General features: G+C 36.8%; 1 protein-coding gene across 1 annotated transcript; it reads left to right on the forward strand.

The window, feature by feature from the left end:
* The first annotated feature begins 21285 nt into the window (after nucleotides 1-21285).
* LOC105044321 (transcription factor MYB30) lies at nucleotides 21286-23651 on the forward strand. Its single transcript, XM_010922175.3, is given in 5 exon segments — nucleotides 21286-21502; nucleotides 21940-22069; nucleotides 22777-23078; nucleotides 23081-23107; nucleotides 23110-23651. Coding segments are annotated over 5 exon segments (768 nt in total). The 5' UTR covers nucleotides 21286-21369; the 3' UTR covers nucleotides 23286-23651.
* The last annotated feature ends 194 nt before the right edge of the window (nucleotides 23652-23845 follow it).

The raw sequence follows: 23845 nt of genomic DNA on the forward strand, positions 1-23845 counted from the left end.
CCTTTTCCTATTGTTTTTATTCACAAGCTTCACATGTAGAATTTTTTTTTTTTCAGATTAGATGCAAGATTTTAGCACGCATTCTTTTTTGGGATTTGTGAAGCAAAAGGGAACGCTGGAGGCCATGCCGCTCCTGCCCGAGCTTAGTTTAAATTTCTTATGCCCCAGAATTAGTAATTAAAAAAATAATAATATTTATACTGACCTCTGCCCAGGTTTGAGGAAATTATATATTCACATCCAATATTTTGAAAATATATATTTTATTATTTAATTTTGGTTATGCACATAATATATAACTCTCTATCATTTTCTTACACATATCCGGCTTTATGAGCATTAATTTGTTCCGCCAAAATATAAAGTTTGTACGTGAAAATGTAGGAAGAGCTCCATTCAAAATCTCAGCATTTTATAGCATTATTTTACAATGACATAAAGAAGCTAACAATACCATGAATGATGTTGAAACTTGTTAATAACAACAAGGTGCACCACTTCAAGTACCGATGTCACTTGGCTGCCTTGAGTAGATTTTTGACCATTGAAGAACAAAAACAAACTTTTGATTTCTTTTTTATATTTGCTTTAAGATATTTATTGCTTTTTTGTTATTAAAGAGAAATTGAGGTACTAAGACGAAAGGAAAAAACATGCACCAAAAATGAAATGATGTCACGACTTGCTTTATCAGTCAAGGGAAGACATTGCATATTTCTAAAACATTGGATGGGATCTATGATTATCCCAAATCTTGATAGACGGTGGTGTAATTTACTCTAAAAAAATATTCATGGGTAATGGCTAAAACTCTCTTTTTTTAATGTACCATTAGACTGCATTTTATTTCTTTTCAATACCGAACAAATTAGTAGTGTAAAAAACATTATATAGAGGCATGCATCATCTATGTGCTCTAGGTGGATCGCTTGCAAGGGACTAGGTCATATCTTTTGAGTGAAAAAAGAATTAATCTTACTTCACATAAAACCACTATTGGGGATCACCTACCACATAGATCTCAGAGCACTCCGAACTCCCTCATTCCTCTATGTATTAGCATGACTCATAAAGTGAGCAGTTGATGATCCAAATGGATTCATATGAAGGAAGGTGAATACACGAAAGATACACCCCTATCCTCGCTTGAAAACTCTTTGATTAGACATCTTCCATCAAACTAGCATGTACTTAATACCTAATGTTGTTGTCAAAATCTAGTCCGATTATGGTGGCTTAATTGGAGGGTGCTGCTCAATCGAATGAGAGACGTTGATTTATGCATAGAAAGAAAGAAAAAACTCGCCGAATCGATTCTAACTGGATCCTTCGATGCCTAAGTCAGATTAGATTTTGAAAAAACAACAGTAAAAAAAAATATAATAAAAAATTATGATGTAAAATGTTATCATATTCTGATCGATTTTTATCTCGATCTTTTCAATTTGGCTTTTTCAAATCGATTTTAGGATCGATCATTAGGAGCTCAGCCTTTACGGCTATTCTAAGTCGGTCTTTTCATCTTAGCCTTCTCAGATCAATCTTTTTATCTTAGTCTTCTCAAGTTGGTCGAACCATCTCGGTCTTATCGAATCAGTTTCTTCACTTTGATCTTCTCAGATCGATCGTTTCATCTCAGCCTTCTTAGGTTGGTCTTCTCAAATCAGTCTTCTCAGGTTGGTTTTCTCAAGTCAGTCTTTCTACTTCGACTTTCTTAAATTGATCTTTCTACTTCAGCTTTCTCAGATCAGCCTTCTCAAGTCGTCTTCTTTGTCATATCTATCAGTCTTCTCAAATCGGCCTTCTCAGGTCGTCTTCATTCTCATATCAGTTTTTTTACCTTGGTCTTCTTATGTTAATCTTCTTAGGTCAACATTCTCAAGTCAGCATTCTCAAATCAGTTTTTCTATTTCAGTCTTCTTAGGTTGGCTTTCTCAGATCAGCCTTCTCATGTCGGTCTTTTTATGAGCCTGTGGATCTACAAGAAAGAAAGAAAAGTTAAATGATACATTAGTAGTTAAGAGCCTCTTACTATTAAATCTTTGAGCCATGAAAGTCTCTCATTTAGAGCTTACCCTTTTGAGGTCCTCTTAGTCTTATTTTTATAAGGGCAAGAGCATGGATCCATTACAATTTGGAGGTGGAAATGATTGCCCCTGCTTCCTTATTTGGATTTAAATCCACCATAATCTCCTTCCTTTATTTGGATCTTCTGTTTGAAATTTACATATGTTTGAAATTGTTTGCCACGTATCCAATTGTGATATGCAGATTGATTATATGCCATATGACCTAATATATGGAGCTAATCTAAAAGATAGAAATTCATGTCATTGTTGATGTTATTACTTAACTATTGACATGAGATTTTAAAAGCTAGAAAGAAGGTATGCCATGACGCCCTAAAAAATGTGGTTACTGTGAAACAAGTGAAGAACGCCGGCGAGTGGAAGCGAATCTACCTTGGCGTGAGAGGATCCAACTTTTCCAAGATGTGGAAGGTGGATTCTCACAATCCTAGTCTGAAAGTAACCTGAGCTCTTTTTCCAAATAATGCAAAAAAAAATTTTTTTTACCAAAACATACTAAAACGAAACTTATTTACCAAACTAATGCAAAAGGAAAAAACGCCATTTTGAATGGCGTTTTTTCCCCTTCCACGTCAGCCCCCATTTCCATGGTGGCATCGTCCCAAAAAAAAAAAAAAAAACATGAAGAAACGCCATTCCGAATGAAGTCTTTAAAAACGCCATTTTGAATGGCATTTTTAAAAACGCCATTCAAAATGGCGTTTCTCAATTTTCCCACCCAAAAAAAAAAGGAAAAAATTGTGGGAAAATGGAAAATTTTGTTTTTTAAAATTTGAAATTAGTTAATAAATTAAAATTTAAATTTGGATTGAAATTTAAAATATAAAGATTTTAATTTGTAATTCATTAAAAAAATTAATTTAGATTTTTTATTTCAAATTTTTTTTAAAAGATGTCAAAAAAAATCTTAAGAAAAAAAAAGAAATTATCATAGGAAATAAAAAAAGGAGAAAGAATTATGAAAGAAATAAAAAATTGAAATTTAATTGAAAAACATCATTCGAAATATTTGTCTTAAAATTTTTTTTTAAAAAAATTTGAAGTAATCAAAGAAAAAGAATTTTAATTGAAAATTAAAAAGAAATAAAATTTTAAAGATTAATTGAAATAAAAATATTATTTTAAATTACTTTCAAAAATTAAAAATAATTTATTTTAAAAAAATTAAAAAAAAATTTAAAAAAAGGGTTAAAAAATTTTATAAAAACATAAAGAATTAAAAAAAATAGAAATTATAATTGTAATTGAAGAACAAAGTTTATAATTTTTAAATTTAAGAAATAAAAATTATAATTATAAATGAAATTAAAAATTATATTTTAAATATCTAAATTAATTTAAATATAAAACGCCATTTTGAATGGAAAATTGGAAAATTTAGTTTTTTAAAATTTGAAATTAGTAAATAAATTAAAATTTTAATTTTGATTGAAATTTAAAATATAAAGATTTGAAAAAATATATCATAAAAGAATAAAATAAAATTAAATTAATTATAATTTTTTTGTTAGGGTATTTTATCAATGTGACTTAAAAAAATTAAATTTGAATTAAATTTTGATAAAAAAAGAAATACATTAAAAAGTTAAAGAAATGAGGAAAAGTTAGAAAGTGAAAATTTTTAAGAAGTCACCAAAAATAAGAATTATAAATTAAAATATTTAAAAAAAATTATAAAGTTTAATTGAAATAAAAAAAAATTTTAAATATATTTTGTAAAATTAAAATTAAATTAATTGAAATATTTTTCAAATAAAATTTAAAAATAGCCTAAAAAAATTTCATAAAAAGATAAAGAATTGAAAAAAAAATAGAAATTGTAATTGTAATTGAAGAACAAAGTTTATAATTTTTAATTTTAAGAAATAAGAATTAAAATTGTAATTGAAATTAAAAATAATATTTTAAATAATTAAATTAAATTAAACATTATTATTTAAAAAAATAATTTAAATGAAGAAAAAAAATGGGAGGAAAATTAAAATTTTAATTTGAATTAAATTTTGATAAAAAAATACAGTGTAAAGTTAAAAAATGCAAAAAAATATGGAAAACAAAATTATAAACTGAACTTTAGAAAAAATAATATTTTTTTAATTAAAAGAAAAAAATACGTAATAGAATGCTAAAGAATAAAATTAAATTAAATTAAATATAATTTTATTTTTAGGGTATTTTATAAATGTGACTTAAAAAAATTAAATTTGAATTAAATTTTGATAAAAAAAAATACATTAATAAGTTAAGAAATGATGAAAAGTTAAAAAGTTAAGAAGTTAAAATTTGTAAAAAGTCAGAAAAAATAAGAATTATAAATTTAAAATTTTAAAAAAATAAAATTTTAAAGATTAAGTGAAATAGAAATATTTTTTAAAATTAATTTCTCAAATTAAAATTAATTTAATTAAAAAATTTTCTAAATAAAATATAAAAATCGTCTAAAAAAATTTCATAAAAAGATAAAGAATTGAAAAAAAATAGAAATTCTAATTGTAATTGAAGAACAAAGTTTGTAATTTTTAATTTCAAGAAATAAGAATTAAAATTATAATTGAAATTAAAAATAATATTTTAAATAACTAAATTAATTTAAACATTAATATTTAAAAAATATTTTAAATAAAGAAAAAAAATACGTAATAGAATGTCAAAAAAATAAAAGTGGAAGAAAAATAAAAATAAAAATAAAAATTATAAAAGTTATAAAAAAAAATATTTCATAAAAGAATAAAATGTAATAATTAAATTAATTACAATTTATTTTTTCGGGTATTTTATAAATGTGACTTAAAAAATTTTAATTTGAATTAAATTTTGATCAAAAAATAAATACATTAAAAAGTTAAAAAATGAAGAAAAAAAATCATAATTTTATCAGATATGATTCTGAAGTCTCAAAAGCAAGAACAAAAGATGTGTAATCTATTAGAGGCAATTTCAATGTTTTTGGAAGCGTATTTTCTAAGAAAAATAGATTTATATTTTTCTGTCGACCCCATGAATTGACTCATGGCTAAAAAAGTTTAACGGCATGCAAAATTTTTGGCTGCCACACTCTGTGAGTCGACCCGTTGACTTTCTTTTTGGTAATTTTTATTTTTAAAATTTTTTAAAAAGAGGGAGAGAGAGGAGGCAGCTCACCGCGGTGCTGTAGGAGAGACGCCGGAGAAGGGAGAAGAGGGAGAAGGAGAGAAGAAGGGAGGAAAGGAGAAAACGCCGTTCCCTTCGACGTTTTTTTATTCTTTTTCTTTTCTTAAAATTTTTTTAATTTTTTTTCATAATTTGTTTAATTATTTTTTTTTTAATTTATTAAATTTTTTAATAAGGATAGTAATTTGAATGATAATTCTTAATTTAAATTAAAGTTAATTTTTTTATTTTAAATTATAATTTCTATTTTATTACTATTTTTTCTCTTTTATTTACTATTTTTATGATATATTTATGTTGCTCCTAGATTGATTTTGATGATTACAAAGCAGATTGAAGGGATACAAATATTTTTTATTTGAAAAAGTCTTTATGCTCTTCAGGGGCAAAAACGTAATTTTACCAAAATCCTGATTTGATTGTATCATTTGGTAGAACAAATGATTTGTGATCTATTGGTGAAAATTTCATTATTTTTGGACTTATATTTTTGAAGTTATGAATGTTTTAAGTGCATGAGTCGACTCATGAGTCAACTCATGGCACAATGAGCTGCTTGGCACGCTGAAATTCCTATTGGCACGCTGGTTTTCTGGCTTGGCACGACCTGTGAGTCGACTCATGAGTTTAATTTTTTAATAAGGATAGTAATTTGAATGATAATTTTTAATTTAAATTAAAGATAATTTTTTGTTTTAAATTATAATTTCTATTTTATTACCATTTTTTATCTTTTATTTACTTTTTTTATGATATATTTTTTAATTTAATTTATAATTTTTATAATTTAAAAATATAATATTAGTTTTCTTTCATTTTTATGATATATTATGTATTCTTTTCCTTTACTTAAATTTGTAAAGGAAGAAGGAGAAGATCGAGAAGGGAGAAGGAGAAGGGAGAAGGAGGGGAAAAAGGGGTTTGGGGAGGGGAGAGAATGGCGTTTTCTCTTTTTTTTTATTTTTTATTTTTTTTAATATCTTTACTTATCTATTTATAATTTTTTAATAAATAAATTTAATTAAATAATAAAAATAATAATTTAAATGATATTTTCTAATTTAAATTAAAATTAAATTTTTTTAAAATTTATAATTATAATTTCTATTTTATTATTATTTTAATATTTTTTTTATGATATTTTGTTTAAAATTTATTTTAAAAATTTTATCATTTGAAATTATAACACAAATAACATGAAGTAATTTTCATAATCTTACCAAAAGACGTACAGTAGAACTCTCGCCCTCGTATCCAGAAACTGCATACTGAGACTGTCTAATGACTCGCACCGTAATGGTAAAAAATCAAGTCATGTAGTCATCAGTATATGAACGGCCTCTCAAAATAGGATCACCATGAACAATGTGATCTCGACGTGCATCCCAAATATCGATGTACTGTGCATGTCTGATACGCCAGTCGATACGAACTCTCCCTCGTCGACCAATACGATGAAGTCTCTGACTGGTATCAAACTGCTCTGGACCCACAACCAATCGAGACGGGGCCCACCGTCGGGAGAGACGGGGGCTGAGGACCGCCGTCGGGACGCAGGGGCCCGCCGTGGCCATCGGGATGCAGGGCTCGGCCCCGAGAAGTACGACCCGCCGGCATAACATTTTCTCTCCTAATGTTCTGAAACACGTTCGAGTATGTGTATCCATATGCACAAATCATAATATCCAATAATTTAAAATTAAATAATATAAAATGAAATCAATATTTAATATTATTCAATAGAATCAAAATGTTAAATATATCAAAAAAAATAGTACAACAAAAATGTAAAAATACTAAATACAAATACAACAAAGACTAAGTCCCACAAGGACGTCGCGGCGCCCGTGGTCGCTTGGACCTTCTCAGGAAGGTCCTCGCCGGCTGCTCCTGCTGTGATGGCTCCTCTCCTATATCAGTGGAGGAGATCTGCTGATCATGCTGCTCAGGAATAACTGATGCTGTCGGATCATCTACGGACTGAGAAACCCGTTCAACTCTCTCATCTGGATACACGGATGGACCTGAAAAAAAAGTATCATACTCATGTGGCCAACTGGTACCCGGTGATGGCATCTGGGGGATGTAGGACGAAGAAGACGCTGCCATCTGTGGATGAAAAGGCGGTGGCATCTGTGCAGCATCGAATGATGACATATGCGGAATATGCGGTGATGGCATATGTGAAGCATATGGTGACGGCGTATAACTCATATCTGGCGCCCGAACTGCTCCATACCAAGGCGCACAGGTATGTGGATCAACACCAATCGCCTCCAATGCTCCGGAACCTGTTCTCTCCATCTCCCGCAGTATCTGAATCCGCTCGTCCTCATCAGTCGTAGATAAAGCACGACGAGTGTCCAACACAAGATCCGACACAGAATCAGTCTATAAAATAAAAATAGAACTGTTAGTATAAAACAATCAGTATAGTGTACAATATAAAACAAAAATATAACATAAATAACATGAAGTAATTTTCGTAATCTTACCAAAAGACGTACAGTAGAACTCTCGCCCTCGTATCCAGAAACTGCATACTGAGACTGTCCAATGACTCGCACCGTAATGCTAAAAAACCAAGCCATGTAGTCATCAGTATATGAACGGCCTCTCAAAATAGGATCACCATGAACAATGTGATCTCGACGTGCATCCCAAATATCGATGTACTGTGCATGTCTGATACGCCAGTCGATACGAGCTCTCCCTCGTCGATCAATACGATGAAGTCTCTGGCTGGTATCAAACTGCTCTGGAATGCCCTGAGTCTGACCAAACTGCCGCAGGACACGATCGGGAAGATGCCACTCTACCAACCGTCTGGGCCCACCGCCGAGACGTGGGGCCCACCGCCGGGAGAGGCGAGGGGTTGAGGACCGCCGTCGGGCCGCGGGGCCCGCCCTGGCCACCGGGGCGCGGGCCCACCACCAGCCGGGGCTGGGGCCGGGCCCACCATCGGGATGCGGGGCTCGCCGCCGGGAAGAATGGCCCGCCGCCGACCGTCTGTGGCCGGCGGCCAAGGAGAAGGGAGAGAGAGAGGAAGAGAGAGAGGAGGGGGCCTCGGCCCGCCGCCGGTCGACTGTGGGCGGCGGCCAAGGAGAAGGGAGAGAGAGAGGAAGAGAGAGAGAGAAGGGGGCCGGGGGCCACCGCCGGGACGCGGGACCCGTCGCCAGGATGTGGGACCCACCGCCGGGACGAGCGGCCCGCCGCCGGCCGTCTGTGGCCGGCGGCCAAGGAGAAGGGAGAGAGAGAGAGGAAGAGAGAGAGAGGAGAAGGCCGGAGGCCACCGCCGGGACGCGGGGCCCGCCGCCGGGACGCGGGGCCCGCCTCCGGGACGCGGGGCCCGCCGCCGGGAGTCTGTGGCCGGCGGCCAAGAAGAAGGGAGAGAGAGAGAGAAAGAGAGAGAGAGGAAGAGAGAGGAGGGGGCCGGGGACCACCGCCGGGACGCGGGACCCGCCGCCGGGACGCGGGACCCGCCGCCGGGGCGCGCGGCCCACCGCCGGCGGTCTGTGGCCGGCGGCCACGGAGAAGGGAGAGAGAGAGGAAGAGAGAGAGAGAGGAAGAGAGAGAGGAGGGAGCCGGGGGCCACCGCCGGGACGCGCGGCCCAGACGGCCGGCGGCCAAGGAGAAGAGAGGGAGAGAGGAAGAGAGAGAGAGGAGGGGGCCGGGGGCCACCGCCGAGACGCGCGGCCCGCCGCCGGGACGCGCGGCCCGCCGCCGGCCGACTGTGGGCGGCGGCCAAGGAGAAGGGAGAGAGAGAGGAAGAGAGAGAGAGAGAAGGGGGCCGGGGGCCACCGCCGGGATGCGGGACCCGCCGCCAGGATGCGGGACCCGCCGCCGGGACGCGCGGCCCGCCGCCGGCCGTCTGTGGCCGGCGGCCAAGGAGAAGGGAGAGAGAGAGAGGAAGAGAGAGAGAGAGGAAGAGAGAGAGGAGGGGGCCGGGGGCCACCGCCGGGATGCGGGACCCGCCCCCGGGACGCGGGACCCGCCGCCGGTCGTCTGTGGCCGGCGGCCAAGGAGAAGGGAGAGAGAGAGAGAGGAAGAGAGAGAGAGAGAAAGGAGGGGGCCGGCGGCCACCGCCGGGACGCGGGACCCGCCGCCGGGGCGCGGGACCCGCCGTCGGGGCGCGGGACCCGCCGCCGGCAGTCTGTGGCCGGCGGCCAAGAAGAAGGGAGAGAGAGAGAGGAAGAGAGAGAGAGAGGAAGAGAGAGGAGGGGGCCGGGGACCACCGTCGGGATGCGGGACCCGCCGCCGGGGCGCGCGGCCCGCCGCCGGCGGTCTGTGGCCGGCGGCCACGGAGAAGGGAGAGAGAGAGGAAGAGAGAGAGAGAGGAGGGGGCCGGGGGCCACCGCCGGGATGCGGGTCCCGCCATCGGGACGCGCGGCCCACCGCCGGGACGCGCGGCCCGCCGCCGGCATGAGAAAAAGAGAGAGAGGGGAAGAGGGAGAGAGAAAGAGGAAGATGGAGAGAGAGGCGGGAAGAACTCACCGCCGCCGAGACCTCGCCGCCGTGCCGCCGTGCCGCCGGAGAGACGCCGGAGAAGATCAAGAAGGGAGAAGGGAGAAGGGAGAAGGGAGAAGAGGAGAAGGAGAAGGGAGAAGGAAGAAGGAGAGGGGAAAAGGGATCTGGGAGGGGAAAACGCCATTCTCTATGGCGTTTTCCCCCCTTTTTTTTTTATTTCTTTTAATTAAAAAAATATTTTTTTATGAATATCTTATTCCATATTTTTTCTCAATTTTTAACTTTACACTGTATTTTTTTTTATCAAATTTTAATTCAAATTAAAATTTAAATTTTCCACCCATTTTTTTTCCTTCATTTAAATTATTTTTTTAAATAATAATATTTAATTTAATTTATTAATTAAAATATTATTTTTAATTTCAATTACAATTTTAATTCTTATTTCTTATTTTTTTAAGTCAAATTGATAAAATACCCTAACAAAGAAATTGTAATTAATTTAATTTTATTTTATTCTTTTATGATATATTTTTTCTAATCTAATTTATAATTTCTATATTTTTAAATTTTAATTTTAATTTTTTTTTATTTTTATATTTTTTATATTCTACTAGTATTTTTTTTTCTTTTATTTAAAATTTTTTTTAAAAATTTATATTTAAATTAATTTTGTTATTTAAAATATAATTTTTAATTTCATTTACAATTATAATTCTTATTTCTTAAAATTAAAAATTATAAACTTTGTTCTTCAATTACAATTATAATTTCTATTTTTTTTCAATTCTTTATATTTTTATAAAATTATTTAACCCTATTTTTAAAAAATTTTTGAATCTTTTTAATAAATTTACTTTTTAATTTCAGAAAGTAATTTCAAATAATATATTTATTCCAATTAATATTTAAAATTTTATTTCTTTTAAATTTTGAATTATAATGCTTGTTCTTTGATTATTTAAAAATTTCTATTTTTTTCAATTCTTTATCTTTTTATGAATTTTTTTTAGGTCATTTTTAAATTTTATAAATAAAATTTTTTTAATTAAATCAATTTTATTCTTATAAAATATATTTAAAAAATATTTTTATTTCAATTAAACATTAAATTTTTTTTTTTAGTTTTAAATTTATAATTGTTATTTTTGGTGACTTTTTAAAAATTTTCACTTTTCAACTTTTTAACTTCTCATAATTTTTTTACTTTTTAATGTATTTTTTTATCAAAATTTATTTCAAATTTACTTTTTTTAAGTCACATTTATAAAATACCCTAACAAAAAAATTGTAATTAATTCAATTTTATTTTATTATTTTATGATATATTTTTTCTAATCTACTTTATAATTTATATATTTTTAAATTTTAATTTTAATTTTTTTCCATTTTTATCTTTTTTATATTCTATTAGTATTTTTTTTCTTTTATTTAAAAAATACTTTAAAAATTTATATTTAAATTTATTTAGTTATTTAAAATAAAATTTTTAATTTCATTTACAATTATAATTCTTATTCCTTAAAATTAAAAATTATAAACTTTATTCTTCAATTTCAATTATAATTTCTATTTTTTTCAATTCTTTATGTTTTTATAAAATTTTTTAACCCTCTTTTTAAAAATTTTTTGAATCTTTTTAAAAAAAAATTATTTTAATTTCTGAAAGTAATTTGAAATAATATTTTCATTTCTTTCATATTTCTTTCTCTCCTTTTTTTATTTTCTATGATAAATTTTTTTTTATTTCTTAAGATTTTTTTTACATCTTTTAAAAAAAATTTGAAATAAAAAATCTAAATTAATTTTTCTAATGAATTACAAATTCAAATCTTTATATTTTAAATTTCATTCAAAATTAAAATTTTAATTTATTTACTAATTTCAAATTTTAAAAAACAAAATTTTCTAATTTTCCATTCAAAATGGCGTTTTATATTTAAATTAATTTAGTTATTTAAAATATAATTTTTGATTTCATTTATAATTATAATTCTTATTTCTTAAAATTAAAAATATAAACTTTGTTCTTCAATTACAATTATAATTTCTATTTTTTTCAATTCTTTATGTTTTTATAAAATTTTTTAACCCTATTTTTACAAATTTTTTTAATTTTTTTAAAAAAAATTATTACTAATTTTGAAAAGTAATTTGAAATAATATTTTTATTTCAATTAATCTTTAAAATTTAATTTCTTTTTAATTTTCAATTAAAATTCTTTTTCTTTGATTATTTCAAATTTTTTTAAAAAAATTTTTTAAGACAAATATTTCGAATGATGTTTTTCAATTAAATTTAAAATTTTTATTTCTTTCATATTTCTTTCTCTTTTTTTTATTTTCTATGATAATTTTTTTTTTCTTATGATTTTTTAAATTAATTACAAATTAAAATCTTTATATTTTAAATTTCAATTCAAATTAATTTTTTAATTTATTTACTAATTCCAAAGTTTAAAAAACAAAATTTTCCATTTTCCCACGATTTTTTCCGGTGGAAAAATTGAAAAACGCCATTTTGAATGGCGTTTTTAAAAACGCCATTCAAAATGGCGTTTTTAAAGACGCCATTCCAAATGGCGTTTCTTGATGTTTTTTTTTTTTTCGGCCGATGCCAGCGTGAAAATAGGGGCTGACGTGGAAGGGGAAAAAATGCCATTCAAAATGATGTTTTTTTCATTTGCATTAGTTTGATAAATAAGTTTTGTTTTGATATATTTTGATAAAAAAGTTTTTTTTTCGTATTATTTGGGAAAAGAACTCAAGTAACCTTTCAGTACTTCTGTGCTGGTGCCCAAATCTAAATGTCGGAAAGTTCCAAGATTATGTGCTGATTTGCCGTGTACCGAAAGGAATAGGTGCCAGAACTTATCGTGCCAACTAGATCTCCAATAAAAGGCTTTGGCAGACCACCTACGTACGTAAGTCGCCCCCAAAAGAAATGAGCTCAACGGAAATCAAGACTAGACTATTGTGATAGTAGAGCCAATTATAATTGTCTTTTAAGACGATGATTGCGTTATATTAATTAAATATATCATAAACATTATATAAGCGAAAGCAATATTTATTTTATGTTTAAGAAAAACGAATAGAGCTAGGTTTTGTTTTGAACCTTGGATCCCTTTCAAGGGGATGCTCGGAGTAAAGTGTGCAACAAACAGATCAGAATTCTCTTGGCAAATGAGAGAAACTAATGCAGTTAATATATGCAGATATGCACCAGCAGACTACGGTTCCACTTCCATCCGATATTCCATTGAGTTATTTCTTAATTATGATACATCTATATATATTATGATACCTTAAAGTTCTGCTGCTGGTGTGGAATTTTACTGTTGCTCTTCAACACTTGACAGTCCATTGAGTACAAAGAAATAAGACAGTTTCTTATATCAACCTGATAGTTTTCCCACTTCTTATTTAGACACTCTTAAAATCTACAAGAACCTTAAAGGTTGCACCAGTGTCTACCTAAACTCAAGCAACATAAGCAAGACAATAACCTTGCTTACTTATAACCTGCCCATCCTCCCACGTACAAGTGAAAGCACTGGATTGCGTTATAGCTAGTTACGTAATTACCATGGCTCCATAAGATAATGGAGCACGATATGGTTATAATAACCACTTATATATGTGACTAAATAGTCCATTTATATTATTTTGTGATGCATTAGAAAACTATTCGTTAGCTCTTATAATGGCTAGTTATGAACAAACCCCCTCTTCGATCGGCTGGAATCGAACATCAATTCTTGAAGAGCTCAATTTTTCTTCATTCAAAAGTCTTGAAGAGCTCTTATCAGTAAAAGTGTTAGGATTTGACGTCTCGAGATTCAGTCCACATTGAGCCCACAGCGAGATTCGCGGTGAAAAACAAAGTCCAACGAGATTAAGATCACCCAAAATGGAGCTCGGATGGAGGAGATACGATTTTTGAAATCGACACGAGATCCGAGGCGGTGGAGGACAGCCGGCGGCCGGCGGAGTGGTAGCGGCGGGCGGCCCAGGTGTGGCCAACGTGCGGGATGCACGACCCAGGCGTGCGCAAGGCCCAGGCGGGCATGCGGGCGTGGCCCAGGCCTGCGCGTGCGGATCGGCCCAGGCCCAGGCGCCTTGCCTGGGCTTGTACCCCGGTCCACCGTGGATCGGGCGGTCCACGGCTAGGCCTGTGGACTGCGTGGGCGTTTCCTACGCGTTTCACGCAGTTTACAGTACTATTCCGTGGATCGGAGCGCGATCAAATGGCGTGGGTGACTTCCGATCTTGATCCAACGACTTGGGACTTGATTTGGGTTGATTAAGGAGTCCTAAACCTAATCTAAGTCATGTTTAAGCCTATAAAAGGTCAAGAACAGTGAATTGTGTGGTGTGTGGTCTTCTGATTTTGCCGCAAACCACCGTACGGAGCCGTACGGAATCCGAGAGAAGAGAAAGAGGTAGAAGCGCTAAGAGAGAAGGAGTAGGAGGCTCCTAGATAGCGGACGCCAGGCACTTCAGGGGTTCAGAGGGTCTTCCAAGAGAGAGAGCTTTTGTGAGAAAAACTTCTAGTGAGAGAGATATTGGGTGTACGAGGGTTGAGGATTAGATCTCCTCTTGTAAAATTTCTTTTTCATAGTGAAGTTTGCATGTCCCGTGGAGGTGAGCCATTTTGTGGCTGATCCATGTATTTTGATTGTTTTATTTTATTTTATTTTTTCTTTCTTCCTGCTGCATCGCGTGGTACTGAAAAAGTCTTGGGAGGTGGTGTCCTGGCCAGACATCAACCCAACAAGTGATATCAGAGCAAGGCGGTACAAGGACGCAGATTACAGCAGTGGTGAGCAAGACTGAAGATGGAGAAAACAGGAATAATCAAGATGGAGATCAACAAGTTTGATAGTAAGAGCAATTTCTCCTTGTGGCAGACAAGGATGAAGGACGTGCTCATCCAACAGGGATTGATCGATGCTCTCTTGTGCGATGAGAAGCCAACCACTATAAAGGTGCGGGATTGAAAATGACTACAGATGCAGACGGTGAGCACCATCTGCATGTATCTGACGGATGAGGGGGTGATCTATGTACTGAGCGAGACTTTTTCGATGGTACTGTGGTCGAAGCTCGAGGAGTTGTACATAGCAAAGTCTCTCACCAACACTTTTTTCCTCTGGAGGCAGTTCTACTAACTGCGGATGGCTGAGGGACAGAGCATGCAGGAGCATCTCAGCCACTTTAAGAAGATCCTCACCGACCTCCTCAATGTTGGTGAGAATGTTAAGGAGAAGATCAGGACGCTGATTTTGCTGGCGTCGCTTCTCCCTTCGTACGAGTCCTTGGTGACTGCTCTTCTAACGGGGAAGAGCACCATCAAGATGGATGAGGTCACCGCGACGATACTCTAGAATGAGGTTCTCAGGAGGGAGAACCCAGCTTCGAGCTCAGGTGGTCGTAGCTCAACTTTGGTGGCTTCTGGAGGAGCAGGAGGCGGTAGACAGAGCGACAGGAGATCGCAACGAGGGCGGTCCAAGTCCAGGAGGGACTTGAGCAAAATCAAGTGTTACCGGTGTGAGGAGTTGGGGCATCTAGCCAGAGATTGTCCTCAACTCAAAAATCGAACGGTGGCTGCTGTAGCGACGGCCGGCAGCGATTCAGATGGAGATGTCCTGGAGATATCTGATGAGGTATCTACTTCTTTCCAGTAGTGGATATTAGATTCTGCATGCTCCTATCATGTATGTTACAGAGAGGAGCAGTTTGACTCTCTGGAGAACAGTGAGGGCACTGTATATCTATCGGATGGATCGAACTGTGAAATCAGAGGCATTGGGACGGTCAGCTGGAGGACACATGACGGTGCAGTGAGGAGATTGGAGGAGGTCCGATACATATCTGATTTCAGACGGAATCTTATCTCACTTAGCAGACTGGATTCGAGAGGCTACAGGACGGTAGCTGGTGGAAGAATCCTGAGGGTGCTACGCGGCAATAGAATTGTGCTGAAGGGGAAGAAGGGGAGCAGAGGACATTATTATCTGGCGGGGAGCCCAGTGCGAGGTGGAGCTTTGGGAGCCAGGTGGAGCTCAGAGCGAGGTGGAGCTCTAGGTGGAGGCGAATCGGGCACGAGATAAGAGACTCAAGAGGATGAGAGGCGATGTCACAAGGTGAGATTCCTATTACCGCATGATGATGCCTCGAGCAGGTCTCAGGTCAAGAGGAGCACAGCATATGATGGAGATGAGATCGAGCAGCCTGGCTCGACTCTCATGGTTGCCCATCCATGATCAGCAGGCGATTGCCCCAGGACATGGGGGTGAGGAGATCCAGAAGCTCTCGAAGTTTGGAGGAGATCGAATATCAAGTTGAGGTGGAGATTATTAAGATTTGATGCCTCGAGATTCATCTCACATTGAGCCTATAACGAGGTTCGCGGTGAAAAATGGAGTCCAACGAGACCAAGATCACCCCAAACGGAGCTCGGATGGAGGAGATACGAGCTTTTGAAGTCGGCACGAGATCCAAGGCGGCGGAGGATCGGCAGCGGGCCGGCGGAGCGGTAGTGGCGCGGTCGCAGGCTGCAGCGTGCGGCCCAGGGGGGCCAACGTGCGGGACGCACGACCCAGGTGGGCGGGCGGGCGGCCCGGCCCGGCATGTGGCCCAGACGGGCGTGCGGCCCAGCCCGTGCGTGGGCTCGCGCGCGTGTGCCAGCCCAGGCCCAGACGCCTTGCCTGGGCCTGTACCCTGGTCCATCGTGGACCGGGCGGTCCACGATTGGGCCTGTGGACCGCATGGGCATTTCCCACGCATTTCACGTGGTCCACAATTAGGCATGTGGACCGCGTGGGCATTTTTCAAGCATTTCACACGATCCACAGCATTATTCTGTGAACCGGAGCGCGATTGGACGGCGTGGGTGACTCCCGATCTTGATTCAACAGCCTGGGACTTGATTTGGGTTGATTAAGGAGTTCTAAACCTAATCTAAGTCATGTTTAATCCTATAAAAGATCAGGAACAGTGAATTGTGTGGTGTGTGGTCTTCTGGTTTTGCCGCAAACTGCCGTACAGACCGTACGGAACCCGAGAGAAGAGAGAGAGGCGGAAGCACTGAGAGAAAAGCAAGAGGCTCCTGGACAGCGAATGCCAGGCACTTCAAGGGTTCAGTGGGTCTTCCAAGAGAGAGAGCTTTTGTGAGGAAAACTTCTAGTGAGAGAAAAATTGGGTGTACGAGGGTTGAGGGTGAGATCTCCTCTTGTAAATTTTTTTTTCATAGTGAAGTTTGCATGTCCCGTGGAAGCGAGCCTTTTTGTGGCTGATTCATATATTTTGATTATTTTATTTTATTTTATTTTTTCTTTCTTTTTGCTGCATCACGTGGTACTAAAAAGATCTTGAGAGATGGTGTCCTGGTCAGACATCTACCCAATAAGAAGAAATCCATGGACTAATTGTGGCTAGTTAATCAATTTTTGGGTGGGTCTACCATAATTAGATCCGCTTTTGTTACAAAGGGGGGAGGGGGTAAGATATTCTTCAACTTTAATGTATCACACTTTTATCCCACTTTGTTGATATACACCTTACGAAAGAATAGTTTTATTTGAAATCTGAAATATGGATCATAAAACCTAACTTTATTTCTGGGTGATGCCCTTTCCTCATCATTCTTTTTACTCCATTTTTCTATTGCTGCGACCATCTAAACTGGTAAACAACTTTTTTTGAATGGTAAATTTTCTTAAACACGATGGTGCAATCTTTTCTCTTGGCAAATTCTTTTGGAAGCTACAAATCTCAAAAGAGGTTAAGCTCTTTGCTTGGTTAAGCTTTTTTAACAAGATTTTGACAACTTCAAATCTTAAAAAATGAGAAATGTCACTATTTGATCGTTGTGCTCTTTGTGATGAATATGGAGAGACAACGGATCATATCTTTCTGTAATATCTTTATTCAAAGGAGTCCTGGATTGCTCTCTTTAGTGGTTGTAATATTTTGCTTTCACTAGATAACTATACGGCTGTGTGGATCGATTGGAGAAAATACAAATCGATGTCTCTTCATTTTTCAGCTATAAAAAGTCAATTCGTCATAGGTTGTCGGTGCTTGTGGCAAGAGCGCAATCAGCGCATCTTTAGGTTTGAAGCAATAGTAGTCCGGATGTTAGTTTAGCAAGCTTCTTTGACAGTTGATAGTAAGATGCATCGAATGGACAACAGTAATGTCCAATACATCTTGAGGATCCTCGAAAAATTTCATACATCCTAGATACTTATGAGTTGATTAGTCGAATATTCTGGCACTGTCATGGTTCATTTTTTCAGTTGGGAGATCCATTATTCACCTTTCTTCTTTTCCGCTTATCAGTTAAAAAAAAAGTTTAAGAAGAAGAGCACAATGATTATAGAAGAATGTCTTCCCGCTCTTTTTACTTCCTATTTTACTGAAAGTTAAATTATTTTGATTTCTTTTTGATTTTTTTTGTCAACTCCTATATTTTTATATCCCATATTTTTTTTTATTAAGTTTCATTTCTGAAACCTTTTCATTCTTCGCAATGGAGACATCAATAATCTGATCCTAGCTTAATGAGCCATCGCTATTTAAAGTTCTACTTGTCACTTTTGTATTACACAAATAATTATTTTTTTAATATATTAAAAAATATTTTATTTTTTTATTTTTTTTATAAATTTTTTTTGGATGGTATCATTTAACTCAGAAATGACAGTTTGGTTTGACATTTTTTTTAACGTGGCAATATCTAATCTGAGTGTCTATACATGTGGGATGCACAATTTAATATTGGTTCTGCTGCATAATGATTACATGAGAAATAAACTTCACCAACCTTAAAATATGAACCTGAAACCTTTACCTAGTGCTTGTGCGGAGGGCAAGGGTGTGAACTAATGAACTCAAGTACCGTAGGCCTTGAATTTGACCTTGTACCTGCTCATAATTTTAAATATTTATAAGTATCAAAGACAATCTTGTGTCCTCGATTCACTTTAGGTGACCCAAGGCATGTTGTCAAATATGAATGCATGCTTTCAGTCCTACAGCCTATCTTTTCGTATATGCTTAGCACACAAGACCAAAGCCTTGCCTGAACCTGAGAGAGAACGTTTTTGGAAGTGTCGCTCTTTCCATCTAATATATGTATTTTAATCTTCACTTGTATATTGTATAGTCCTCTTTTCATTAATTTATGGATCTTTAAAGCTTTTTTTTTTTTTTTTTTGTTGGTAGAATTAATATCTACGGGATTACTAATGGTTTAGGTGCGAGTGCGAGGTACAATCCCTGTCCTTTTCTCATTGGTTGTGGATTATCCGCCGATTTTTTTTCTTTTTTGGTTAAGGTGTCCTATTTGCCCTCGCACGACAAGTCAAGAGCACTTGATCCTGCTAAACTTTTCATACCAAACGGTGCCTTAAATTACCCTCAACCAACGTAGTGGCCCAAGTATGCAGCCATCTTCTTTCAACCCAATCTCCAATCATAACACCGGGGATGTCCTCCTTGGTCAACATCAGCCAATAGGGCAGTGCTGTAGGGCACTAGTCGGATAGGTTGACCGAGAATTAGGGCTGACCATCATGGTAAGTCACCCAATCCAAGGATTTGAGTTTCTTTGGACGGACCCTCCACTTTTGATATGCATAGGTTTTTCAAAAAGACACGAGCCATTTTGTGCCACTATATTGGACTCTCTGTGCTCCATTGCTAGGAAAACAGAGTCCAAAGTCACAAAAGGCGACAACTAATGAAGGGTGGCTTCCCTCGAGAACTACTGAATGGTGATGGTGTGAACCCTCAGCCTCTCCTGCTCTCTTTGGGAGCTTCTGCCTACCTTCGTCCACCAAAATTTCTCTCCCACTTGCACCCGATGTCCCTCCCGTGTTAGACTACATTATTAAATATGAAAGGGGAAAAAAAATAAAAAATATATAAATATAAAAACATCGACGGACCCAAAATCTAGTCTGGCCCACCCCACGTTTTTCTGACCGTAAGACCGTGCGGTTCTCGGAATCCCGATGCTGAGCGGTGGCAGTATCTGCACAGGAACCAGCCACTTGGCCTTCCCCTGAGCTCATTCCGATTAGTTTATCTCATGTCAGATTTTCTTGATTTAAAAAGGTACTTCATGATAGATTATCCTGTTGGGATGCTCCTCAGAAGAGCACATGATAAAAATTTGATGATAAAATCTCTTCCTGACACAAATAAATCCATTTCTTTCCTTGATCTGAAAATATTAGATAAATGATTAGCATTCGCACGATGATAAATGTAGCAATCCGGATCTCACATGAAAAAGTTAGCTAAAAGAATAATTGGAATTTTTGATCTCATACAAATATCTAAGGTCTCTTCGTCTATGCCACAATATTTCATAATTCATGTGGGTTAAGAGTTGGGCATCTATTGACATCATTTGGAATAATTTATTCAGGATCTTGCCCAAAACAAATTGTCAAAATAATATTATTCAAAATGTTTGATCTTATGGCACGAACATGCACGTATGCACACATCCACCCACCCTCATCCACACATCCACATGCATGCAAGCACGCACACTACATTGTGATTCAAGCACCTCAAGTTTTATATACTCATGGCCCCTATCACGTGTGTGATATTTTAATAATTTAGTAAATCTAACTTCTAATTAAGTGCTTATAGAATATGTTTATTTTTTTAGATACTTTTTACCAATAAACACAAAAAGATCAAAATGTACGTATATCCTATTTTAGTTGTATGGGAAACATGTTTCACTTGGTACTTTATAAGAAACGTGCAAAATGAATTTATCACAATTATGTTATTCTGTTACCCTCTTAGTAATCATATGATATTGGATATTGCAGTTCCGTAGAATAGATCCAATTACGGATGCTAGTGTGTTGACACAGCTCAACTAATCATTATGCAGACTACAACTAAACTTATATTTGTATTCTAACTTGACCTAATCTTTTGACCCATCCAAAACACGACTTCCGACCCAGTTATACTGATAGTTACAACTCGCTGCTAAAATCCTCTACATGCAAAGATTGACCTGGACTATGGTGAATGTGTCATTTGGAAGTAGCCTGATCGGCATTTACCAATAGATTGCACGAGATGTTTTTGACTGCATAAAATAATAAATGAAGTCACCAGATGCACATATCATCTCGTTCTAAGGCTGAATCCTTCTTCATTATAGAGTGTGATGCTAACTAAAGTATTGAAAACTTTCATTAAAAAAAAAAAAAAAAACTAAAGTATTGAAAACATCCGATTGAGTGGTTTGATTGGGTGACTCTGCGCAATGGAGGGGTACCCCAATTAACGGTGATGGACGCTGTCAAGTATCCGGACTCGGTCTGTCCCATCGACTAGTATAATCACTTAAGCTAGGGTGCATAAAATAATTAGCAGAACTCTCTTATTTTGGCGAGTTATTAAGAGCATGCGCACTCTAATGAGGGCCCCTCCTTCCGGGAAGTTACTGCAACTTTGAACGAATAATTAGAGCACGTTGTCTACTGGGTTCGGTACAAGGATAATTATAAATAGCGTAGGGTCTTCCTTCTCTTCTCTGAAGCTCTCGGATTAGAGAAAGGAAAGAGAGGGATACAGGCGAGTGAAGAGTTGAGTTGAGTTGATATATACCGAGATGGTGAGAGCTCCGTGCTGTGAAAAGATGGGTCTGAAGAAGGGGCCATGGACTCCAGAAGAAGACCAGATACTGATTGCTTATATCCAGAGATATGGCCATGGGAATTGGCGTGCGCTACCGAAACAAGCCGGTAATTACGAATCCATTGGCGACTTCTCGTTGTAGCCTTAAAGAATGTGAAGAGATCGGCTTTCATGAGGAGACAAAAAGCTTTTTAATTGAAAAAGTGATATTTTGCAAATATTTTTCAATGGGTATCTTTAGTTGTTTTTTTTTTTTTTTTTTATGCCTCAATGAATCATGGAAAATGACTTTGCTCCACCAAAGGGAAAATATTTGAAAATTCTTACCATTGTAAAATAACGATGGAAGCGTTTTTAGGTTTTGATAGTTTTTTCCCCTCCCTTATTTCCTTTGTTGAGCAAAAGTTTCATAAAGTGAGTTGGTCTTTGAGAAGCTTTAATCACTTCAGTCACTTCAAAGTCATCATTAGTGTTTTGAGCTATGATTAGAGATGAATGGGATCTCACCACTCTTCACATTTTTTTTGAAAATTTAATTCTTTAGGTCTGTTGAGATGTGGGAAGAGCTGTAGGCTTCGATGGGTTAACTACCTGCGCCCGGATATCAAACGAGGGAACTTCACCCAGGAGGAAGAGGAAACCATCATCAACTTGCATGAGAAGCTTGGGAACAGGTACGGCTCAACACAGAATACAGCTCTCTTATGTTTTTTTTCTTGTGAAGTACCGTTTCCAAAAAGAAGAAGAAAAAGAGAGAGAGAGAGAGAGGGACAAAGGGCATAAACAGCCACAAGATTTTGACTGGAAATTGGTAGCAGAATATGCGAACTAGTTGTAATTCGCAGGATTATGAAAATGACAACGTAAAATAATTAGTTTTTTAGTATTTAATTCTCTCTCTCTCTCTCTCTCTCTCTGTCTGAGAATTACGCTTGGCAATGACCTCTATTCAATAAAAAAGAAAGTTTGAAGAGTTCCAAAGATTCCTTTCGTTTTAGCTTTGGCTACCATTAAATGGCCCTCTGCATGCCAACAGGACCACATACACTTAGAAACGAAATATAAAACTGTCCACACCTTAAAACCATCCATACATGGATGAATGCGCTATTTATTATATTAGAGTTGCTTTGAGATACTACAGATTTCCTAACACTATAATAATTAAGATGAACCTATAAACAAACCATTGGTAGCATTGGTAAACCTGTAGCTTTGTTTAGTCAGTCAATATCAAAAAAGAAAATCAGAAATTTAGCCGTGCCAGTGTGTTTTTTTTTTTTTGGTAAAAGCAAGTGTGTTGTTCAATTCTTGTTCATTTAAAAAAAAAAAAAAAAAAAAACAAGTTCTCTTAATACAATTCTTTTCATGTTTTCGATAGATGGTCTGCAATTGCTGCGAGGTTGCCTGGCCGAACAGACAATGAAATCAAGAATGTGTGGCACACGCACTTGAAGAAGAGAGTGAAGCCGAACCAGGTGGCACAAGAAGCAAAGAAGGAATCCAAGCATACACCTATGCAACTCAGTTCAGGCTTCATGCACCCAATATTAGATGATCCAAGACTTTTGGCAGGATCCCCAGATCAAGCACATAGTGACTTCTCATGCACTGCTACGGATTCATCTACAATTTCGAGAGAGACTACTAATAATGTGGGTGTCAAAGAAGAGAGCTTTTCTTCTAAGAATTTCCGGTGATCGATGAGAGCTTCTGTTGGAGACATTATCGATGGATAATTGTGTTGAACAAATAGATTTCACAGGTCCAACATATGGTCCGCTAGGCGAGGCCTTTGGCTCATTTGGGGCATCCAACAATGACGACATGGACTTTTGGCTTAGGGTATTCGTGGAAGCTGGTGATTTGCTGGCTTTGCCACCAATTTAACCAATGGAAAGGAGATTCAATAGATCCCATTTTGATGGGAATGGAGAAATTGACTTTAGATTATTCTTTTCTTTAAATTTTTCAGTGGTGGTGAATTGGTTAACTCTACATCAATCAAAGAAGGAGTCATAGCTGGCGAACTCGGCAGTTTGCGTTGCGGATGAGGACTTGTCCGGTATTAAAAAAAAGTATATAGAAGGAACATAGGAAACTCGGTAGAATGTTAGCAAAAGACGCATTTTCTTCCCTTTTTTGATCATTCTCTTCCATGTATAGAAACAGAAAAGGGTATTGCTGTGGATTTTCCAAACAGAAAAAATTTGTAATTTGGATATTTTCCTCATAGAAAGGATTTCTATTTACACACCTCCAAGCCTTTTCTGTGATATTCTCATACTTTTGTGGATTTGTCAACCGTCTCTAATGTTTCTAAAGCAAGCATGAAAAGGTAAAAATCTATATAATTCTTCTGCTCTTCCACATATAACCATATAAAATGCTATATATATATATATATATATATATATATATTCTTTTCCCCTGCAACTAGGACTTGTGCA

This window comes from Elaeis guineensis, chromosome 4 (genome assembly GCF_000442705.2).
Source record: "Elaeis guineensis isolate ETL-2024a chromosome 4, EG11, whole genome shotgun sequence".
NCBI classification, from domain to species: Eukaryota; Viridiplantae; Streptophyta; class Magnoliopsida; order Arecales; family Arecaceae; genus Elaeis; species Elaeis guineensis.